Raw genomic sequence first — 19,309 nt, forward strand, 5'->3', positions numbered from 1 at the left:
GCGAGCGTGGAACATTCGCTGGCGTGTGCACTTGCACGGAGGGGGAGGCGGGTTCACCATGCGGCAGGACGCATGGGCACAGACGTGGATAGCGCGGTATGCGACTGGCTGCGCACGGAGGGGCCGAGCGAGGGCATGGCAGGAGTCTACACTATCTTCTTAATAGATAGTAGAGATATAGGAGTGAAATCATTTCATTCTCCTCCACTGATTAACAAACACATCCACGGTTGCGGACTTGCGGTGCATAGGCACGGAACAATAGGAGGAATTGGAATAGCACAACAACGCTTAGATCTACCGTCTGCGGTACAAAGAGAGTAAAGAAATATTCACTGCATTCTAAAATATTTAAATAGTTGATATTTTCATCGGTCAAACTTTATCGAATTTAACTAAAATCATAAAAACATTTATAATATTTATATCTTTAAATAAATTAATTTCAAAAATAGATTCAAATATTGTTTAATAATATTAATTATATATTATAACATTAATATTATCTTACATATATGATTAAAATTTAAAATGTGGAACCATACAAATACCCTGTTTGGCAGAACTTCGTTACTAGATTCTATAAAGTGAATCTGTATAGCAGTGCCAAACAACATTTTTCTGAGAATCATATATTCTTTAAAATGAACCGGAGGCTGGAAACTAAAAAAAGTTGTCCTAATTCACTTCCACAATATAGTTAGACTTTTCATATATTTATTATATGGTTGTATTTGAGAATTATTTTCAGCCATAAATTCATTTATCTCGAAGAATCATTCTAACAGAGAATCAGAATAAGTGTCGAACACAAACAGCAAGAACCACCAAGCGACCAAGCCACCAAGGGAGCCCGATCTGAGTCAAGCGTCTTCCCATTTCATCGCCTGGAAAAAGGCGAGAAACCCCGAAGTGAAGGAACAGCAGCACGAGTGCTAGCAGCAGCAGCGATTCCTTCGCCATACCGTTCGCCGCGCTCGCTCACTCGGATCGAACCCTCCCTAGGGTTTCGCATCGTCCTCCCGCCAACTCCTATCCCTCCCCCCTCCCTCCGCCGCGCGCGCGCGGGGAGCTACCAAACCCTAGGACGGCAAATCCGGTGCGATCGCCCACGGTGGAGGCCTCGTCGGCCGCCGAGAGGAGCCGCTCGGGGCTCGGGTCAGGGTTCCGGTACTTCGCCGGCGCCGCCTCTGGGTGGTGGGACCGGTGGATGGTCATGGGAGCCAGCGGCTCCAAGCTTGAGAAGGCCCTCGGAGACCAGTTCCCGGAAGGCGAGCGCTACTTCGGCCTCGAGAACTTCGGCAACACTTGCTACTGCAACAGTGTCCTTCAGGTATGGGTACATGCCTCTGAAACCAACAGCTAATAGATTTGATGCTTGGTTATGCTTGGCTTGATACTGGTAAGTGCGGCAGTGTAGTGAAGCGGCCTTGTTCGGGTTTTTTAGTGTGTATATGCTAGATATTATAATGTTCTAGCACTTGTTCGCCAGTTTCGAGTTATGCTGTCGTAGCGTGATGTGTGTGCTGATATGATTAGAATAGTTTGACAAAATCAATCGGAACTGTTTGTATAGTACTAGTTGCTCAATGCATTCGATATCGTGCTACTGTAATGTAACATATGTGCCGATATGAGAAGTCCTTTGGTAATGTGAGTCCAAACTGTTCTGAGTTGCGGCAGTTGCTTGCCATATGATTTTTTGGTCATGCTAGCTCTGTACCATCGTCATTAGCTTCATAGCCTAACGAAGTATACAAGGAGTTAAACGCATAGATATTCATCATTTTGAATACTTGTCATTGTAAAGAACTCGACCTGCAGGGGGCATGACCACCCCCGGGTATTGTGTGATAGGGAAGACCTCACGTGGTTCGAGACACCCCCTCCCCCCACCTGAACCCTTGCCCCACCCATAGATAGCGGTACCGTAGCCCTTATTTGAACAACTAAGGACCTGGGCCGAGATTGTGTTTTGGCATGATACAGATGAGGGGATTTATTTAAACCCAATCTAAAATTTGCTCACTCCCACTGGGATTTGAACCCAAGACCTGAGGAGTGCTATTGAAGTCACCTAACCAACTCTACTAGGGACCCTTTCGGACACTTGTCATTTGTAACACGCTTACAGACTACAACCAGTAGCACAATACATGTAGTGGGACATGAGCGCGATCCTCTTGCATCCCAGGTCCACCCATTTATATGATAGCTCTTGAATCCACAGGTTTGAAATTTTAATTTGGTTGTGGCATGTAACTGAAATATTTAATAAGAGGTGCTTATCTCTCCGGTGTTTTTTTTGACAGATAAAATCTTCATGCAAAGACTGCTTGACAATTAGGGGTGTCTAGATAATGCCTGCATGTATCTGTTTCTTTGTTGAAAAACTGCCACTCTGGGAATTAATTGCTTCTGATTTACCGTGATTCACTTGCCTCGATTATTTAATGTACCTTTGGTCTAGATCTCCTTGTGCATGAACCCAAACCATTTGCACCAGGTTGTCATGCTAGAAGAGTGACTTGAATACCTAGGTTGGAATTTGTCGGCTACTAGTCAAGTCATTTAATCAAAACTTTGTTTTGAAAACATGTCTTATTTTCTCATAGCATATTAGGTAGCCAGTTATTGCGAAAGGGCCTCTAGCTGAGTTGCTTAGGTTGTCTGAGTAGCACTCCTCAGGTCCTGGGTTTGACTCCCCGTGGGAGCGAATTTCAGGCTGTGGTTAAAAAAATCCCCTCGTCTGTACCACGCCAAAGCACAGGTCTAAGGCCCGGCCCGGTCGTGGTCGTTCTCACATGGGCTACGGTGCCGCTGTGTATGGGTGGGGCAGCGGTTTGGGGGTTTTCTCGACCTATGTGAGAAAGTCTTCTTAATATAATGCCGTGGGTGGCGGTCTTACCCTCGCAGGTTGAGTTTTTTAGGTAGCCAGTAATTCACAGGGTTTCCTTTTCTTAGTGGCCAAATTGCCTATATACCTCTCGCAGAACTGTTTTGTAAACATACCACTTCCCATATCTGGATTACTACTTTAGCATTGCACCCCGTCCCTTTTCACCCATCCCTCTTGCATTGTCTTCCTTCTCTCTGGCCATTCTTGCCCTCCTGCACCCACCCCTGCAGGCCTTGACACCATGGAGAACACCATGTACTTCCCGCTGGTACCACCCCAGCTTCATCCTCACACCTTTTGTCACTCCTCGCCACTGCTGCACCACAGCAACTCATCAATTCAAGTGTCCCCAAGGAGTCAGAGTACAATTGTGAAGCCATACTGTGGCTGCTGGTTCAAGCTTCCACCCTTCCACTGTATATGGTGGTGGCTTCGTTGGGGATGACCAGATTTGGCAGTGGTGGCTGCAGGAGGCGTGGATCTGGTTGGGAGGCATTGGTGTTGGGATGAGGTGTGACACTGGCTTGGGACGAGAAAGATAAATGCTCCATGCAGAAGAAATGTTCGGAAATACGGGGAGAGATGAAAGGAGCGTCGATTGGATTTTGGATCTAATCTGTCCAGTTGATCTTCAATCCTATATATAAGAATGTGGTACGATGGAGCAAAAGGTGAAAGTAAGGAGTATGATATTGTATTGTATGAAAGCAAATTTTCTTTCTTAATACAAGTATTAGGTGCTGAGGTAGGCAGCTATCTGCAGTTCACTGTGTTTGTCCACTTTAGAATATTTTCATTCTTTGCTTCGGTTCCTGAACATACACAAATTTGTGTTTGCTGAAAGTTTTTTTTATGTTGATAATTTGCAAGTACCCTACCCCAACTTGCTTGTTACTAAAAGGCTTTGCTGTTGTCGTTGATAATTTGCATGTAAGTAGTATTAGGTATCCTTGAGTTAGTGGGTTTCCTGTTGTATTTTAATTGGATAAATTTTAGCAAATTGCTAACTGTCTGGAGCTAGCAGTGAAATCAATGAACCAATTAGGTTTTGAGTTTCGTTCTTCTGTAGTTTAACAGTACATTGCAACAGCTAGCTAGGCTTGTGATAACTAACAAATTATTGCCATGGAGTTAGCACCATTGGATAAGATGTTTTGCTTCTGAGTTACCAGCACTCATTATTTGTTCACTACGTGAAGAACGGCAATAGCAACCAATCCTATTGTTTTCCCATTTGCTGTGTTTACTTTCTCAAATTCTCTTGCTGCACCAGCACCATTGTGTTCTGTGTAAAAACTAAGGGATGATGTTTATTGTTTAATGTGCATTGCAATTGCAATTGCTGTCTTAAACGACCCAAGGCCAGCTAGATCAATGTAGCATAACTTTGTCTAATGGTCAATACTTTCTACTTCTCATAATCATATGCTAGCTCAGTGCAATATAGTATTTCGTATGGCATAATTTCTGTGAAATGCATTTGTTACATAAATCTGACACTGATTACTGATACTCTTGTTTCAGGCACTTTATTTTTGCATTCCATTCAGGGAGCAGTTACTGGAATATTATGCAAATAACAAAACTCCAGGTGACGTTGAGGAAAATCTTTTGACTTGTTTGGCCGACCTTTTTATGCAGGTAACATGTAGATATGATTATACCAAATGATATAAATGACTCTAGAGTGTCGTAATTTCTTGTTGAATTTTGACTTTTTTGGGTATCACTTGGACTAGAGGTTGAAACAATGATTCCATAGGTTAACAGCTGTAGTGCTATATCCGAGTTTCTTGTGGTACAAGTGTACAAAGAATGTATATTTTGTCTTGCTTCGAGGTGATGATACTCATGTAGAGTTTACCCACTGTAAATGAAATAAATCCTTCTCATTTTCTCTATATTTTTATATGAGCTTATTAGTTCTCGTTATTGACAGATACATTTTTGGCTTAAATATATTAAGAGTTTCAAAATCTCCAATTATCTGGCCCTTTCCTGATAGGATATATGCTGCATTCCTGCTTACTAACTTTTGTTAGCTGCATTCAAGTTCTAAATATTAACATGTGCAGTATTCTAGCTGTATATGTATAGCTTTCTTTGTATAACACTGTCAATAGAGGTCCATTCATGGATATGCTCTTTGCTTGGCACTCCATGTTCCTTATGCTGTTCAATATATTAGTTGTTGGGAAATTAGTTTTGCTTCCTACTTAGGTTGTCTCCAGCAGATCGTGCATATGGTCGTGCAAAATACTGTTTTACACTTTAGATTGCACTGCTTACATAGTGACGTTTGAAATAGGAGATAAGATGGGAGATAGGATGAGTAAGCTGTTGGAGACAACCTTACAGTGAGATAATAGTATACTACTCATATAAACTGAAAACCCACATTCGTGCAACATAGAACATACCCACTCATGGACGCATCATGCATGCACATGTGGCATGCTTGGATAGCATCACCATTGGGCATTTGGATAATGAATCTCATGCTAAGTCGTACTTAATGTGAGCTCTGTGATTGTAGCTATAAAATATTTTTTTTGTACTTCCTCTTGCTTTGCAATTGGTTGTTGGACAACTTGCTTAAGGTAATGGGTTCTGTTCTACTGCTAATTACCTGACATATAATCAATGTATCAAATTGTCTAATCTATCCTAGTCTCCATGGCACCTATCAGCCTGACTAATTGTGACTTATGGTAGTGCATAACCGATTGCTATAGCACCAATCATCCTGATTTATCACGATTAATCAGATCAGATGACTTGTTAACATTGCATATAATATGATCCTGATGCCATTTAAATTTGTATGGTAAATATCTTTGACTTGACATCTTTGTTGTCAATGCATTGTTTCACTTCATGCTTGTGTGTCAGTGTTACTACATAGTGTTTTGTATATCACGTGAAACTTCTGCAATCTGCACGATATTGCAAATTGCCACCATAAAGAACGAAGAGGTGAATTAAGAGGTGGTCATTGTGTATCACGTAGATAAGCCAAGCAAAGAAAAAGACCGGTGTTATTGCTCCAAAACGTTTTGTTCAGAGAGTGAAGAAACAGAATGAGTTGTTTCGCAGCTACATGCACCAGGTAATTGGCACCATGTTATAGCAATGTATTTCATCTGATCTGCTGTAGTATGGTTACTATGGTGGTTTCACTGTGTTGGATTGACACAGTAACAAACTGTATAGCTATATTTACTTTTTTTTAAGTAATGGATATGAGTTATTTTAGTGTAGTGCTGCATGTGCAATATGCCCACATTTTTCTGCTATTGTAGAATGTTTTAGTTATTATGGTAGCTTGAAAAGCACTCATTTCAGGAATGAATTAGTTTTCATGGTAGCTCCAAAACAGCCACTTCTCTTGACTAAAATGTCTCCATGGTTCCTTGTAGGATGCACACGAGTTCTTAAATTTTCTTTTGAATGAACTTGTTGATATTCTGGAAAAAGAGTCAAGTGCTGCTAAGGACTCACCCCAATCATCATCTCCAGAAAAAGCTCCAAATGGCCCAGTTCAACCTTTAGCCAATGGAGTTAAAAAAGAACCACCAGTTACTCTGGTCCATAAAAATTTCCAGGTGACTGAACTATTGAAAAGTGCCTTTTTTATCTTTTCTTCTACATTGAAGTTACCATCATCTTACATGCATACAAATTTTGCCAGGGCATATTGACCAATGAAACAAGATGCCTAAGATGTGAAACAGTAACTGCAAGGGATGAAACGTTTCTTGATCTTAGTGTTGACATTGAACAAAATAGTTCTATCACAAGCTGCCTGAAAAATTTCTGTTCTACAGAGACTTTAAACGCAGAGGATAAATTCTTCTGTGACAAATGCTGCAGGTAACTATACATGTTTCCCTTGGGTTGTATTTATTTGTCATCATTAGCAGCATTATTTGCTTTAGAATCATGCCAATTTTTACTGGTCATTGTTATCCTACTTGTTGGGGGCACTTTGTTTTGGTAGATCTCCGCAACAGCACAAAGAACCCTGACACCTTAGTAACCTTGGTTCCCTCATACAGTTGTTGGACCCAATTTATGCTGTAGATTTTGAAAAATATCATGCTATAGCTACCGTATGGAAGGGACCATCATCTTGACTTTATAGGGTGTTTGGTTTGAGGAATGAGTTAGTCCATCATCTTCTCATTTCTCACTATTTTTGTTTGGTTTGTGGAATATAATGAGTTGATCCATCACCACCTCGTTCCTCATAATTAGTTAGTTAGTACTAATATGAGGAATGAGGTCATCCCACCAAATTTGAGGAATGAACCCATGATGCACCACCTCAATTTGGATGTAGTGATTCCTTAAACCAAACACCTCCTTAGTTCTTTGTTACTGCTGAACCCCATTATTTGGTCGTATTCCAGTTTGCAAGAAGCACAGAAGAGAATGAAGATCAAGAAGGCTCCCCACATACTGGTGATCCATCTAAAGCGTTTCAAGTACATTGAGCAGCTTGGCCGGTATAAGAAGCTTTCATACCGGGTTGTATTCCCCATGGAACTGAAGCTCAGTAATACATCTGACGATGTAGACACTGAGTATTCCCTCTTTGCTGTCGTGGTCCATGTTGGAAGTGGCCCCAACCATGGGCACTATGTAAGCCTTGTCAAAAGCCACAACCACTGGTTGTTCTTCGATGACGAAAACGTCGAGATGGTTGAAGAGCAGACCCTACAAACATTCTTCGGTTCCTCACATGAATACTCAGGCAACACAGACCATGGGTATATCTTGTTTTATGAGGGGCTTGGTGGGAAGAGTTAGATGGGTTTATTCATCTTCCTTGTTTCTTTTCTCCTTTTCTCTTTGGAGCTTGCAAATTCACTCTTGTGCCTACACAGCTACTATTTCATTACCTCCATGGGAAACGGGTCAATCGAAGGGGTGTTGTATGAGGTGAGGACGCCAGATTTTGGGTGGTTTCAGTGTACAGGGGATAATGGAATCTAGCTCCAACGATGAAATAAGGTGTATTTTTTTTAACTTCTCAGGGCTAAAGAGTTGGACTTTACTATTGAGCACAACGTACATATTTTCCAGTGATCTTGTGCCATGTTTGATTCCCCCCTTTTCAGTTTAGCGTGCAGTCGATTCATGTAGTTGTATTTTCTGCTTCAAGCCTCCAATGATCCGCCCGTCAGAGGAGGCTTGCTGCACCTGTCAAAGTCCGTCTAATAGTTTGCATTTGTCGTCAATGTTTGAACGTGTGGTGACTAGTGATGCCAGGTAATCCATGTGTGTTTTGATACTCACGACTGATGGCTGTTCCTGCGGATCCCTGTCGGGCGCAGTGCTGGCAAGCTGAACGCGCCCCGTTTCCTAGTCGCCCGTCGGCAGCCGCGTCGCGCGGTTTGCAACAGAGACACCGGCAGGAAGTTACGTTGTTTGCGCCACATGATCAACGGCTCGACGCAGTCCGGCAGCCTCGCGGCATAGTGATACTGATAGATGCACCACCCATCTCCGTTTGTAGTATGTAGCATCACGTCCTCTGTAGCGAGAGTGACCAGCCAAGACGAGCTGTAGCATTCGCGCCCACTGTTGATTGACTGCCGTAGCAACTTTTTTTTTTCAGGAAAGCTGACTAGCAACGTTCCCGCTCATCGCTCTGACGGGGTGCGGTCAGAGCCAGTGCCGTCTGGAGGCTCACGTGAGGCCATCTCGTCCTTCGCCCACCATAATAATTAAGGTTAACAAGCAGCTCTCAGCTTACTTGGTGGCGCTCGTTCGTTGATAGCATCTTCTTTCTTTCTTTCTTTCTTTCCACTTCAATCATCGCGCTTCTGTCTCTTGCGCCTTTCCATGTAGTAAGGCTTTGCCGCAATCAAGTTGATGTGTAAGTAATCGTATATGTGGTATTTGGTATCGTGATGTTCCAACAACTGCCAAGTAATCATGATATCAATCCCCTTACCTTTCAATAGCGGGAATTAGAGGGGCATCTATATAGATTGCTCGTGCTGTTTGGTTCACATATTAGTAACGTAATGGGTAACCAATAATGTTAGATCATGTTTGTTTAAATTCAATTGTAATCGATATCACACTACAAATGGATACCTTCTTATTCAAATTTGTTATCACCGGTATTCGAGTGTGAATTAATAACATTACCATTTACGTTACATTTCGTGAACCAAACAACACGTGAATTAGAGGAGCTAAAACCCCCTTACTTTTTAATAGGAATTTTAGCCCTCCAATCCATATGGACCGGCAAACGTGACCATGGTCCATGGTTCATCACTCCTCAGCCCAAAACAGCAATACAAGACGCATGGAAACTACAACTAACAATATGGTCAGCACAAGGGAATGTACAGTTACGGTTACATACATCACATACCTCCCCCAAAAAAGGCTAAAAAAATACGGAAAACCTTTGTCGTCTGATCAATAATAGCGACCTTTTTTTTTGGTTGTAAAGCCAACCGCACTATATCGACCACACACGTTCTAGAAGACGAGATTTACACAGCTATAGCCACCACAACCAGGAAAAGCCGCCTGGTTTCCATCCCATCAGACTATGGATGAGTAGTTCAGTGGACAATCTACATACGAGAATCTTCAGCTCGATTAAGTTTGGCCGCACAGAATCTTCTGCTGCTGTCCTGCAGTGCAAGTTTCACCAGATGTTAGACGCGATTTCAGCTACTATTAATCATAACAACAACAACAATATTAGTGAGAACAAAATGGGTTACCGTGCATCCGAGCTCACGATGACTGCGATAGTTGGCTCCAGTTCATCAGGCGGTGCGACTGCGGATGCCTACCCAGATAGCTCCTACTAGAGACGTCAGCTTCGTCGGCGGCGAAGGCGTCCGAATGGCCCGACGCCGCAGGAGGCGACCAGACCGGGACCACGGCGCCCTCTCTGCCGGTCCAGCTGCTCGAAGCCTCCGACGCCGACGGAGCAAGCAGAGCATCTCGCCTGTGGTTCCGACGCTGCTGGAAGACGTCGTGCTGGCGAGCGCCGTTGTTGGTTCTACGCGCAGCTGGCGGGGCTTCGGCTCGGGGGTGGAGATGGAGATGCGCGTGGAACGGAACCTGCGCCCTGGTGTCCTCCTCCTCGCTGTTCGCTACTACTAGATCGGCGGAGACCTCTGTTCCAGCTCTGTTCAGCGAAGAGGTCGTCATGGTGGGCACCATCTGGTCCCCGCGCCTCCGGGCAGGCATCGGCACGTGCACGTGCACGTTGGCTGCTGCCTCGGCTGGGGCTGGCTGCCGGTCGACCTCCATCTGCAGCTCTTGAGGGAACAGGACCTCCGAGGAGTCGCCGAGGCCTTCCTCCGTCCCGTTGTTCATGGTGGCCCTCGACGCCGCCTCCAGCTGCCACATCTCTGACAGGGCCGCTTGCAGCCTGCCCTTGGCCGCGTCCAGCTCCACTATGGGGAGAGGGTAGTTAGAGCCCAGCTCGATTCCTGCAGCTTGCAGCACGGAGACAGGCGCGTCCCATGGATGGTGTATCCACTCCGTCGGCAGCCTTGCGAGCTCAGGAATCCATCGCCGGACGTACTCCCCATGCGGGTCGAACTTGTAGCCTTCAAACTGACATTGATTGCCATGACAGTGCATCAGTGTTCAGTATTATCTATCTATCATTACTAGGCGGCGTCGTGTATTCAGAAGCTAAAAAAAAAGGCTGCACGCACGCACCTGGGGGTTGTCGATGCGGTCAAGCTCCCGGCCATCAGGAAGAGAGCCAGTGATGTACTGCCAGCCCAGCGCATCGCTCTCAAGATCAGCATCCAGTAACGTGTCCCAAAAGTACTTCATGCCCCATCGCCATGGAAGCTGGAGGACCTTGACGAAGAAGCTTGCCACCACCACACGTATCCGGTCATGCAGCCACCCCGTCGCCCACAGCTCCCTCATGCCAGCGTCGACGAGCGGGTACCCGGTCCTTCCCTGCCTCCAAATCTTGAAGTAGCTCTCGTCCACCACCCAGGGGAAGAACCTGAGGTGCGCCAGGAGGGGCCTCTCATGGCTGCTCGGGTGATTGAAGCTCAGGTACCGGGAGTACTCCCGCAGGCCGATGGAACGGAGGAACAGGGTGCAGCTCTCCTCGGCAGCGTGGTTGCCCTCGTTGCTCCACACGAGCTGCTTCATGCGAACTAGGTGGAAGACCTTGCGCACGCTAAGCTCGCCGAAGTGCAGGTGAGGCGACAGCAGGGACGTGCTCGCGCTATCGGCCTTCTTGCGGTTCACTGAGTAGTCGGCCAGTGGGCCGTTGAGGAAGGCCGTCAGCGCCTTGTCTGCGTTCTGCCACCCTGGCGTCCACGCTCGGGCCAGAAGAGCGTTGCTTCCCCTCTCTGACTCGTCCTCAAAGATCAGATCCTCCGATGGGCACATCGATAAGTCACCTGTTCATAATTCCAGCCAGCCAATCAACTAAAGAGCTAATTCAACATCATCTTGTAGCAGAAGCACAATGTGTCGTCAGTAAGCTATCTGTACAAGTAGAAGCTAGAAAAATTTAAACTCATAGTCCTTCAAGCACCTGAATTGATCCTCTTCGGGGGCAGAAGCGGTGCAGGGGGGTCATACGGCATGCTGAGGCACCTGTTCCAGAACGGGTCGAACATGGTGAATGGCTGCCCTTCATCATCGACAACTTCCCATGGCTCGTACAGCAGATCCGAATTGAAAGATTGCACAACGATGCCCTCAGCCGCCAGCATCTCCTTCAACCGGCGGTCCCTGACCAGTGAGATCGGGTCTGAAAAGATGGTGACACAGTAAGATGAGATGGACTCAAAGGCCTAAAGCATCTTCTCTTAGTACCAGGCCAAGCAATTAGTGGAGTGAAAACTAAAGCACTACAGAACTACTATATGTGGAACTTGGCATACCTCAATGGGATGGACTAGGGAAGCAAAGAACTTTTGTGAGTTAAGGAGACGGCGAAATGCTGGGATTTTACTCAGTTGGCAAGTGGAGGTTTATCAAGACTCAAGGCTTGAGACCAGGGCTCTTGCTCAACTGGGAAGCAGTTGACATGTGGAGTTACGAGTTCTAATATATCAAGCACAACCTCAATAATATAAAGATCTGCTCGACATGGAACAATTCAGATGAATAGTGAAACAAAAAAGAAAGAAACTGCAATTGATTTGTTTTATCTAGTGAAGCCAAGTTCGATAATTGTGTACCAAGGAGGGGAATCCTGGATACAATCGCTGAGTGATAACAATATAAAAAGAAATCAATAACAATATGAGAGGAAGAATATTTCCTACTGGGTGGAAGCATGGAACAAACCGTATAGATGATTGAAGTAGACGTGCGTGGCGCCGGTGTCGCGGACCAGCTGGAGCAGCGCGACGGCGGCGTCGGCCGACCTCCGCGTGACAAGCTTTCCCGCCCCAAGGCGGCGGAGCGAGGCGTCCAGGTGGTTCAGGCTCTGGCTGATCCACCACCGGGATACGCGGCCGGGGTAGTAAGGGCCCTCCTCCTCTGGCGACCAGACGTACGCCGGCACCACCTCCCCACCGGCACGCGCCGCCGCCGCGAGCGCCGGGTTGTCCTCCACCCTGAGGTCCCTCCGGAACCACACCACGATCCTCATCGCCGGGTCCCCGCCGCACAGGGACGTCAGGAAGCCATGGAGCCAGGAATAATGAGTGGTGCGCTGAGACCCACTGCTTTCTTCCTCTTCTCCCCCGAGATTCCCAAGAACAGTGGAGGAGTGGGCGCACGAGTCGTAGAGTAGTAATTTCCCCCCTACTCTTCTCTTCTCTGATGTTTGCAGTTGGTGCTTCTGGTTTCTGCTGGGACAGTTCTCGTCCAGTGGAGAAAGAGGCTGTGGATATCAGGATTGCTTGGCTAGGTTTGATCTAACTTTTCTCCTTGTCCATTTGCCTCCCTGGCCCTCACCGTTTCCCTCTATATAATATTCCCTACTCTGTATTACAATAGCATTATTATTCCGACAGAGAAAATTAAAGGGGGAGAAATCAAAATGGTTTGTTAATAGTGGAATTCTCTACTTATCGGCTTTCCCGTGAAATACTAGGCTTTGCTTTCATTGAGATAAGATAACTTCACTTTAAGAACAAAACAGGGCTACAAAAACCAAAAAAAAAAGCAAGGATTAAATTTCTCAAAGCAAAAGGCATCCCGTAAAGTTTGGAGCGGCACGTTTGATTATTTTTAGCAAAAAAATGCTGTGAGTGCCTTTTTCTGCCCACTGTGATCAAAGTAACACAGCTATCTCTCTCTCTCTCTCTCCTCTCTCTCTCTCTCCTCTCCAAACAAGTATCCTAGCCTTTGCCATTTTCCTTTGGTGCGAATGTTCGACGTCTTCTCTAATAATGCTGGCAAAAAAGAGTCCGTCTTATCTAATGCAAAAAGGCAAGCTTTATCCAGAAAAAAAATGTCTTCTTGGTTGGTTCAAACCCTTTTTATTGTACCGTTGTAGGGACCACACATCGCCTAACAATGGATTAATAATCGAGCTTTCACGTTCTAGTTTATCAATGGAGCAACTCCAACTCTCCAAGAGTCTCTTCACATCAATAATAATCTAAAAGATTCTCTCCATATTAACCTTTTTATTGCCATCCAACTGTTTCTTTTTAGTTAGAATCTCTAATTATTGTCACACTATATTTTGGAGATATATAGAGCCGCGCGTGTTCGTATCTCAGTGAGCAATTCTGCTCCTACGTTACGTTAGATATAAATCAAAGTACATGATTAATGATAAAACGCAACATATATAGTCCTACCGGATAAGCTCTATATGCAAAGCAGTTCCTGGATGGGCGGCGCATGGACGTGAGGCGCGTCGGGGGCCCCCCTTTTCTTTCCTTTCCTTTCCTGACAGCGCTGTGCACTTGTGCATGCTTGACCTGTAGTACTGATCTAAAAAAGGCTTGGGAAACTTGGATGATGGAGCCCGGCTACGCATGGCTGGCCTGGCCTAATGCCTGCCTTTGCATCCAGATCCTCGTGACGACGAATATATATATTCGCTGTGGTCGATCGTCTGTAGATGATGATAAGAGAACCTATCTTAACGCATGATCGTTCATGGGTGGCACGCACGTCCAACGGACGCGACGCTGTCCTGTCACCTCGTCCTCGTCCTCGTCCTAGTGCCCGGAAAAGCACGAGAGCTAGCGCTGCTGCTCCGAAACAGGGAGGGCTCCTCCTCAAACTCGTTTCAGTTGCAGACCGCGAACCCCAACGTTGTGCAGTGTTCCGTGTGCGTCGGAGGAGCGGCCGGGGATTAGAGATGGAATGGGTCGATGGGGGCCCGGCCGCGGATGATGCCCATTCCATTCCATTCCATTCCATTCGGGCGGTCGCTGTTGCCGCCCTTGCGCCTTTTGCGTGGGTGGGCGCATAAAGTCGCTCGCGACGACGGCGGCGATGCCATCGCCATCTGCCGCGCGCGATTTCATTCCACGATGGGGGAGATAGATGATGGTGCGGCCTGCTCCGTCCGTGTAAGCATGTTTAGGATACTTCCACACCTCAGAACAAAAAAAAAATCTAGATTTATTACGTAGTAGCTTCATCAGCTATCCATCTTATCTTTGAAATAGACCTAATGCGGCTGCGTCTGTTCTTCTTTCTCCCGGCTACGTGTGGCCACGGCCACGGCTGAGATGGGAGAGCACGCGCGCGGGCGCGGGCGGCCATGCCGCGCGGCTAGGGCCTGATGGTATATGGTCGGGCGCGGCTAGGGTCTTGGTGGAGCGCGCACATCCGGCCACGGCGGCCTGCGGTTTCGTGCGGGCTAGAGGCGGCGCGGCCGGAGGTGGGACGGCACGATCGAGTTAGGCCGGCGCCAGCGGCCGGAGGCGCCACGGGCAGGCACAGCGAGGCTGAAGCCTGATGCTGTTCCTGCGGGCGGCGGTGAAAGCGAGTAACAGCGAGGAAGAAATTGTGGAAATTTGATGCAATCAGTGAAGGGTGCTTCCGGGTTGGCTTCGAATTTGATGCAATCAGTGTTGTCCAAAGATGTCGGTTGCGCAACTAGCACTCGAGGTTAGTGTGGGAATTGGGCCGGGACAGGCCGGCCCGGTCCGTCATTGTGTTTCGTGTCAAATTGTAACACCAAGAAAATGTGTACGATGAGGGTATAGTAAATCTCATTATGTTGTGTGCCATATATTCATCGTAACAAGAACATACCTATAATTAAGGGTGATTAGTTAAAATAAAAGATACTAAAATAGAATATGCATCATGCTGAGGTTTTGCTTTGTGAAGCATTTTGTGACAATATAAAAAAATAATGTAAAAAGAAAAATGTTGGTACCCAAATTGGAATTGGAATTCTAAAGGAAATTCTATAATTTGAGAAAGAGAAGGAAAAACCACACAAAAACAAAGGATATGGATGTATAAGTAAATATAAAATTGTTTATACCAATATTTGAGATTGTACATTTGATCTAAGTTTGAACTCTGTTTACATTTAATTCAAAATAGAAATACAAAATATGAGAGGAATTGAAAATAGAAAGAAAGGAAAAATAAATAAACAAAGGAAAAGGTTTATCACCTATGCTGGGCCCCGGGGTTGAATTCGGCCCATTCCCCAAACCCCACGCACCAGCCCATCTCTCCACCTGTGTGCGCCTGTGTCACTTACATGTGGGTCCCCACCGCAGCCGGCCAGCTCTTCGCACGCGGGCCCGTATGTCGCGCGCAGTGGGATGATCCTCTGACGCATGGGGCCCGTCTGTCATTACTTGGTGCGGTCCGTCAACTGGGGGGATGCCAGATCCGCGCGATTGTCGCCGTACTCACCCACCTCGCGCGAGATGCTCGCCGCCATTGCCGTGAATCGTGGACGACCGCCTTCCAGCCCGAGCCGAGCCCACGGAGGATAAGTGGGAGCACTCCCCTGCTCCCTCCTTCGCCCACCCAGCCTTCTCCTCTTCCTCGTGCAATCCGCCTGGTGGTCGACCGCTCGGTCTCCATCTCCCAAGCCGTCGGACCGGCCTCCTCCCAGCCACCATGGGCCCTGCTCCTCTTCAGCTTCCCCTCCGCGCAGGCTCACCTTTGGTCGTCGTGAGGACACCAGCAGGCTCCAAATCCGAACGCTCGTGCTCCAACTTTGGCCGGTCACCATCCTCTACACCGAGATCTTCCTGGTGCGCGGGTCCTTGGCCACCATCTCTGGGCGCCGCTGCCCAAGTCCGACCACAGCCCCTACCTCGACGCCGCCTGATTCAAGAGCCACGCTCGGCATCATCCCTGGCGGCCGAGCTCCAGAACTTTCGGGGAAGATCGCCGCTGAAGCTCACTGGGGAGCACCCTTGCTACTCGACGTGAGCGCCATATCTCCCAGTCCGTGGGCTAGTCGGCGTGGGTTGGCTCAAGGTACCGAATCAAGTGCATTTATCTCGTTCAATACAATGCCTCTGCGCCTGGCGAAAGAAATCCGTCGGGGGTTACCATGGGGCAGCGAATTCCTCACTGGCATTGTGTGTTCCACTGTGCACCGCCAGGCGTCGTGGACAGGAATCCTAGGAGCCCAATCGCCGGTAAGAAGGCCTCATCTACGATCGCATTTGTCTCTACTGCGCCTAGAATCTATTCGTGCTTAAGAAATAAGAACGGTGTCCTGGGCAGCCAGGGCCTTCTCCGGTGTGATTGTGCGGTGCGAAGGGGCGGCGCCGCCGCACACTGGGTTGGGGTGGAGAAGTCGGTCTGGCGCCGTCGGATTAGACTGGTGCGACCACGATTAGAAGTTAGGAACGATGGTCACTGGCCGTTGATCTCCCTTTGATCGGCTCAGATTAGAGGTCCGATACTGATTTGGCCTGGTGCGATCTGAACCGTTAACCTGATGAGATGCGGCTCAGATCAAAATGGGTCGATGGAGCCGTGTGGGCCGCTGATCGGTGATCCGATGGCCGTTGAGGCGTAACCCTTCGCGATCTAATCTGAGCCACCCACTTAGGATCGGACGGCTGTCATGTGGAGATACCCCTTCACGGCGCAGGTTTTGCAAAAGAACCCTTACAGTTTAAGAAATCAACCCACCGTTCTGGCGCTGGTACTCTGTGTCTTAGGAATTCTTGCGCAGAAGACCCTGTCTTTTCCAGCATTTGACGCCCAGTCCAGAGACATAGGAAATTGAATAAATTAATACAGAAAATGCTTTTCTAGTATAAAAATAATTATAGATCTTGTTTAATTCCTAGAAAATTCATACTAACTCCTTTTTAGTCCATTCCAATTCCTATAATTTTATTATATTATTGTTTATCATCTAATGTCTCTGTTTTGATATGAAAACAATAATAAAATTGATCTTCCAAATAATTTCATATCAAACACATAAAACCTTCAGAAATTCATAACTCACAATCCATAACTCCGATTTTAGTGATTTTTGTTCCCACGATCTCGTAGCAACGCGTAGAATATTATTATTTAGTTTGTACTTATGGTTGGTGTGATGTTGATTTTATCTATACCATGTTTGCTTGTATTGCTACGACTAGCGCGAGGACACGTGTCATCTGAAAAGCAGTTGGTACCTGGAATCTCAAGTGTCAGGCAAGTTGTGCCCTTGATTCACTTTTGTTACCTAATAATGTTCTTTATAATCATTTACCATGCATAGGTTTAATTTTGATGGGACCCAATAGGTCACCCTAGATTGTTTATCTCATTACCTTGTTTGCCCCTGAATCACATGGGTAGTTTTTGCTATTGTTTTATATGGTTTTGGGATAATCATTTATTATATCCATGTTCCAGTTATTATGTTATTTTATTTATGTTCATGACAAGATTATTATATTATTGTTAATTGGAACATGGAGCTTAACTTGAGAAACACGTGCCACCAAAAGGGAGGAATGGGACCCCTTGGCTGACTAATTAGGAAAGCTAGTGGAAGACTACCTTACCCGAAAGGGGCAAGGGCAGTAGGGGAGTTGCATGCAAGGAGGTTCTCGGGTTGATTTGCTGCGATGGCGGTCAGACGGGGGATTCTTGCAAGTGCTCTTCCCATAAACTATAGCGGGTTTTCGGAAGCTAGTGGAACTTTGTAAAGGCCTCGTAGTGGATCCCTAGCCATTCACCTTGGTAGTGTCTAAGGGCCTAGCTAACCCTGGCGACATGGGAAACACGACTTGTGGGTAAAGGGTACAACCTCTGCAGAGTGTAAAACTGGTATACTAGCCGAGCTCACAGTCATGAGCGGCTCAGGACTCTCCGATGATTAAATTATGGAACCTAAACTCAATTTGTCATTTGCATATGCATAGGATTATTTATTAATTTTGTTCTATTACTTTTATTTAAGGTTTGGTATTTACTTACACTTAGTAATTGCTAATAAAATTTTGACCAACTTATTAAAAGCAATGCTCAGCTTTAACCCCTATTGTTGATAAGCCTTACACTTCATGAACTCCCACCTTTGGTGAGTTTATGCCACATTATTCCCCACAACTTGTTGAGCGATGAACATGTGTGAGCTCACCCTTGTTGTCTCACACCCCCCCACAGGAGAAGAACAGGTGGTCCAAGAGGAGCCGCTTATCGAGGAGTTTAATCTGATCTAGGTGGAGTTTCTCAGTTGATATTGGCGCCGACGATCCTTAGTTCGTTTTATATTTATCTTTTATTTTGTAATAAGACTTCCGCTATGTAATAAATACTCTGATTTTATTGTGACATTTATCTCTATACACTCTGTTATTATATATGTTGTCTTCTTTGGCGCATGTATCAGATGCACCCAGCTTTATTCCTTAAAACCGGGTGTGACAGAAGTGGTATCAGAGGAAATGTTGACTGTAGGACGAAACTTAGATAGAAATGGACAACCCTTACCTACTTACCTTATTCTGATTCATTCTATACTTACCTTACTCTGATTCTTTCTATACTTAACTTGATCCTGTCTCACCTTCTACTGTTCCACTCTGACCACTCTTATCTTTTCTACTCTAAGATAAGATGGATTTCACACTTTGGAATCCTATATTTATGACTTTTCTAAGAGATAGGAGGCCTAAGACAAAAAATCAAAACTATTTTCTCTATTAAAAATGTTGGTTGATTGTTCTGATGATCAATGCCTGATTTGCTTCTTTGATTGATTGAAATAGTATAGATGGGCATCTTAGCATGTACCACTATAAGGTATTGTATTAGCTTTAGTAGGTGACACACTAATCTACTTAGCTAATAAATCCCCCGCAGTAACATTTCTCGTAATTACTCGCCTTGTCTACAATTCCTCCTTTCTTACCCTGTGTTTCTAACCTAGATGGGCTATCCCTATAGTGTTAGAAGAGAGCACTATAGACGTGATCCTTGGTATGTCATGGTTAAGAAAGGCAAAGGCAGTATATACACTGTGCTAAGGGAACC

At 45.9% G+C, this 19,309-nt stretch overlaps 3 protein-coding genes across 5 annotated transcripts; 2 read left to right on the forward strand and 1 right to left on the reverse strand.

Moving 5' to 3' along the window:
* Window positions 1–859: 859 nt before the first annotated feature.
* LOC100304268 (putative ubiquitin carboxyl-terminal hydrolase superfamily protein) lies at window positions 860–7,967 on the forward strand. The gene is made up of 6 exons (NM_001165711.1): window positions 860–1,333; window positions 4,424–4,540; window positions 5,910–6,008; window positions 6,319–6,504; window positions 6,591–6,772; window positions 7,312–7,967. The coding sequence occupies exons 1-6, from the start codon at window positions 1,211–1,213 to the stop codon at window positions 7,709–7,711; spliced, it is 1,107 nt and encodes a 368-aa protein (NP_001159183.1). The 5' UTR covers window positions 860–1,210; the 3' UTR covers window positions 7,712–7,967.
* A 1,076-nt stretch (window positions 7,968–9,043) lies between these two features.
* Window positions 9,044–13,941, reverse strand: LOC100194126 (cryptochrome2). 3 transcript variants are annotated; one of them, NM_001359400.1, is made up of 5 exons: window positions 12,215–12,758; window positions 11,454–11,672; window positions 10,610–11,316; window positions 9,655–10,501; window positions 9,044–9,561 (listed from the first exon to the last, which is right to left on the reverse strand). In NM_001359400.1, exons 1-4 carry the CDS (start codon window positions 12,519–12,521, stop codon window positions 9,668–9,670), a joined length of 2,067 nt encoding a protein of 688 aa, NP_001346329.1. In that variant the 5' UTR covers window positions 12,522–12,758; the 3' UTR covers window positions 9,044–9,561; window positions 9,655–9,667. The 3 variants fall into 3 exon arrangements, with proteins under 3 accessions (NP_001346329.1, XP_008667262.1, XP_035820458.1); XM_008669040.4 differs by having other exon boundaries at window positions 9,219–9,556; window positions 12,215–13,941; XM_035964565.1 differs by lacking the exon at window positions 12,215–12,758 and adding an exon at window positions 11,806–12,161 and having other exon boundaries at window positions 9,219–9,561.
* Window positions 13,942–14,205: 264 nt separating this feature from the next.
* On the forward strand, window positions 14,206–17,094 carry LOC103648599 (uncharacterized). Its single transcript, XM_035965058.1, has 3 exons — window positions 14,206–14,386; window positions 15,803–16,294; window positions 16,423–17,094. The coding sequence occupies exons 1-3, from the start codon at window positions 14,206–14,208 to the stop codon at window positions 16,701–16,703; spliced, it is 954 nt and encodes a 317-aa protein (XP_035820951.1). The 3' UTR covers window positions 16,704–17,094.
* Window positions 17,095–19,309: the final 2,215 nt, after the last annotated feature.

Source organism: Zea mays, chromosome 2 (genome assembly GCF_902167145.1).
Source record: "Zea mays cultivar B73 chromosome 2, Zm-B73-REFERENCE-NAM-5.0, whole genome shotgun sequence".
Classification (NCBI taxonomy): domain Eukaryota; kingdom Viridiplantae; phylum Streptophyta; class Magnoliopsida; order Poales; family Poaceae; genus Zea; species Zea mays.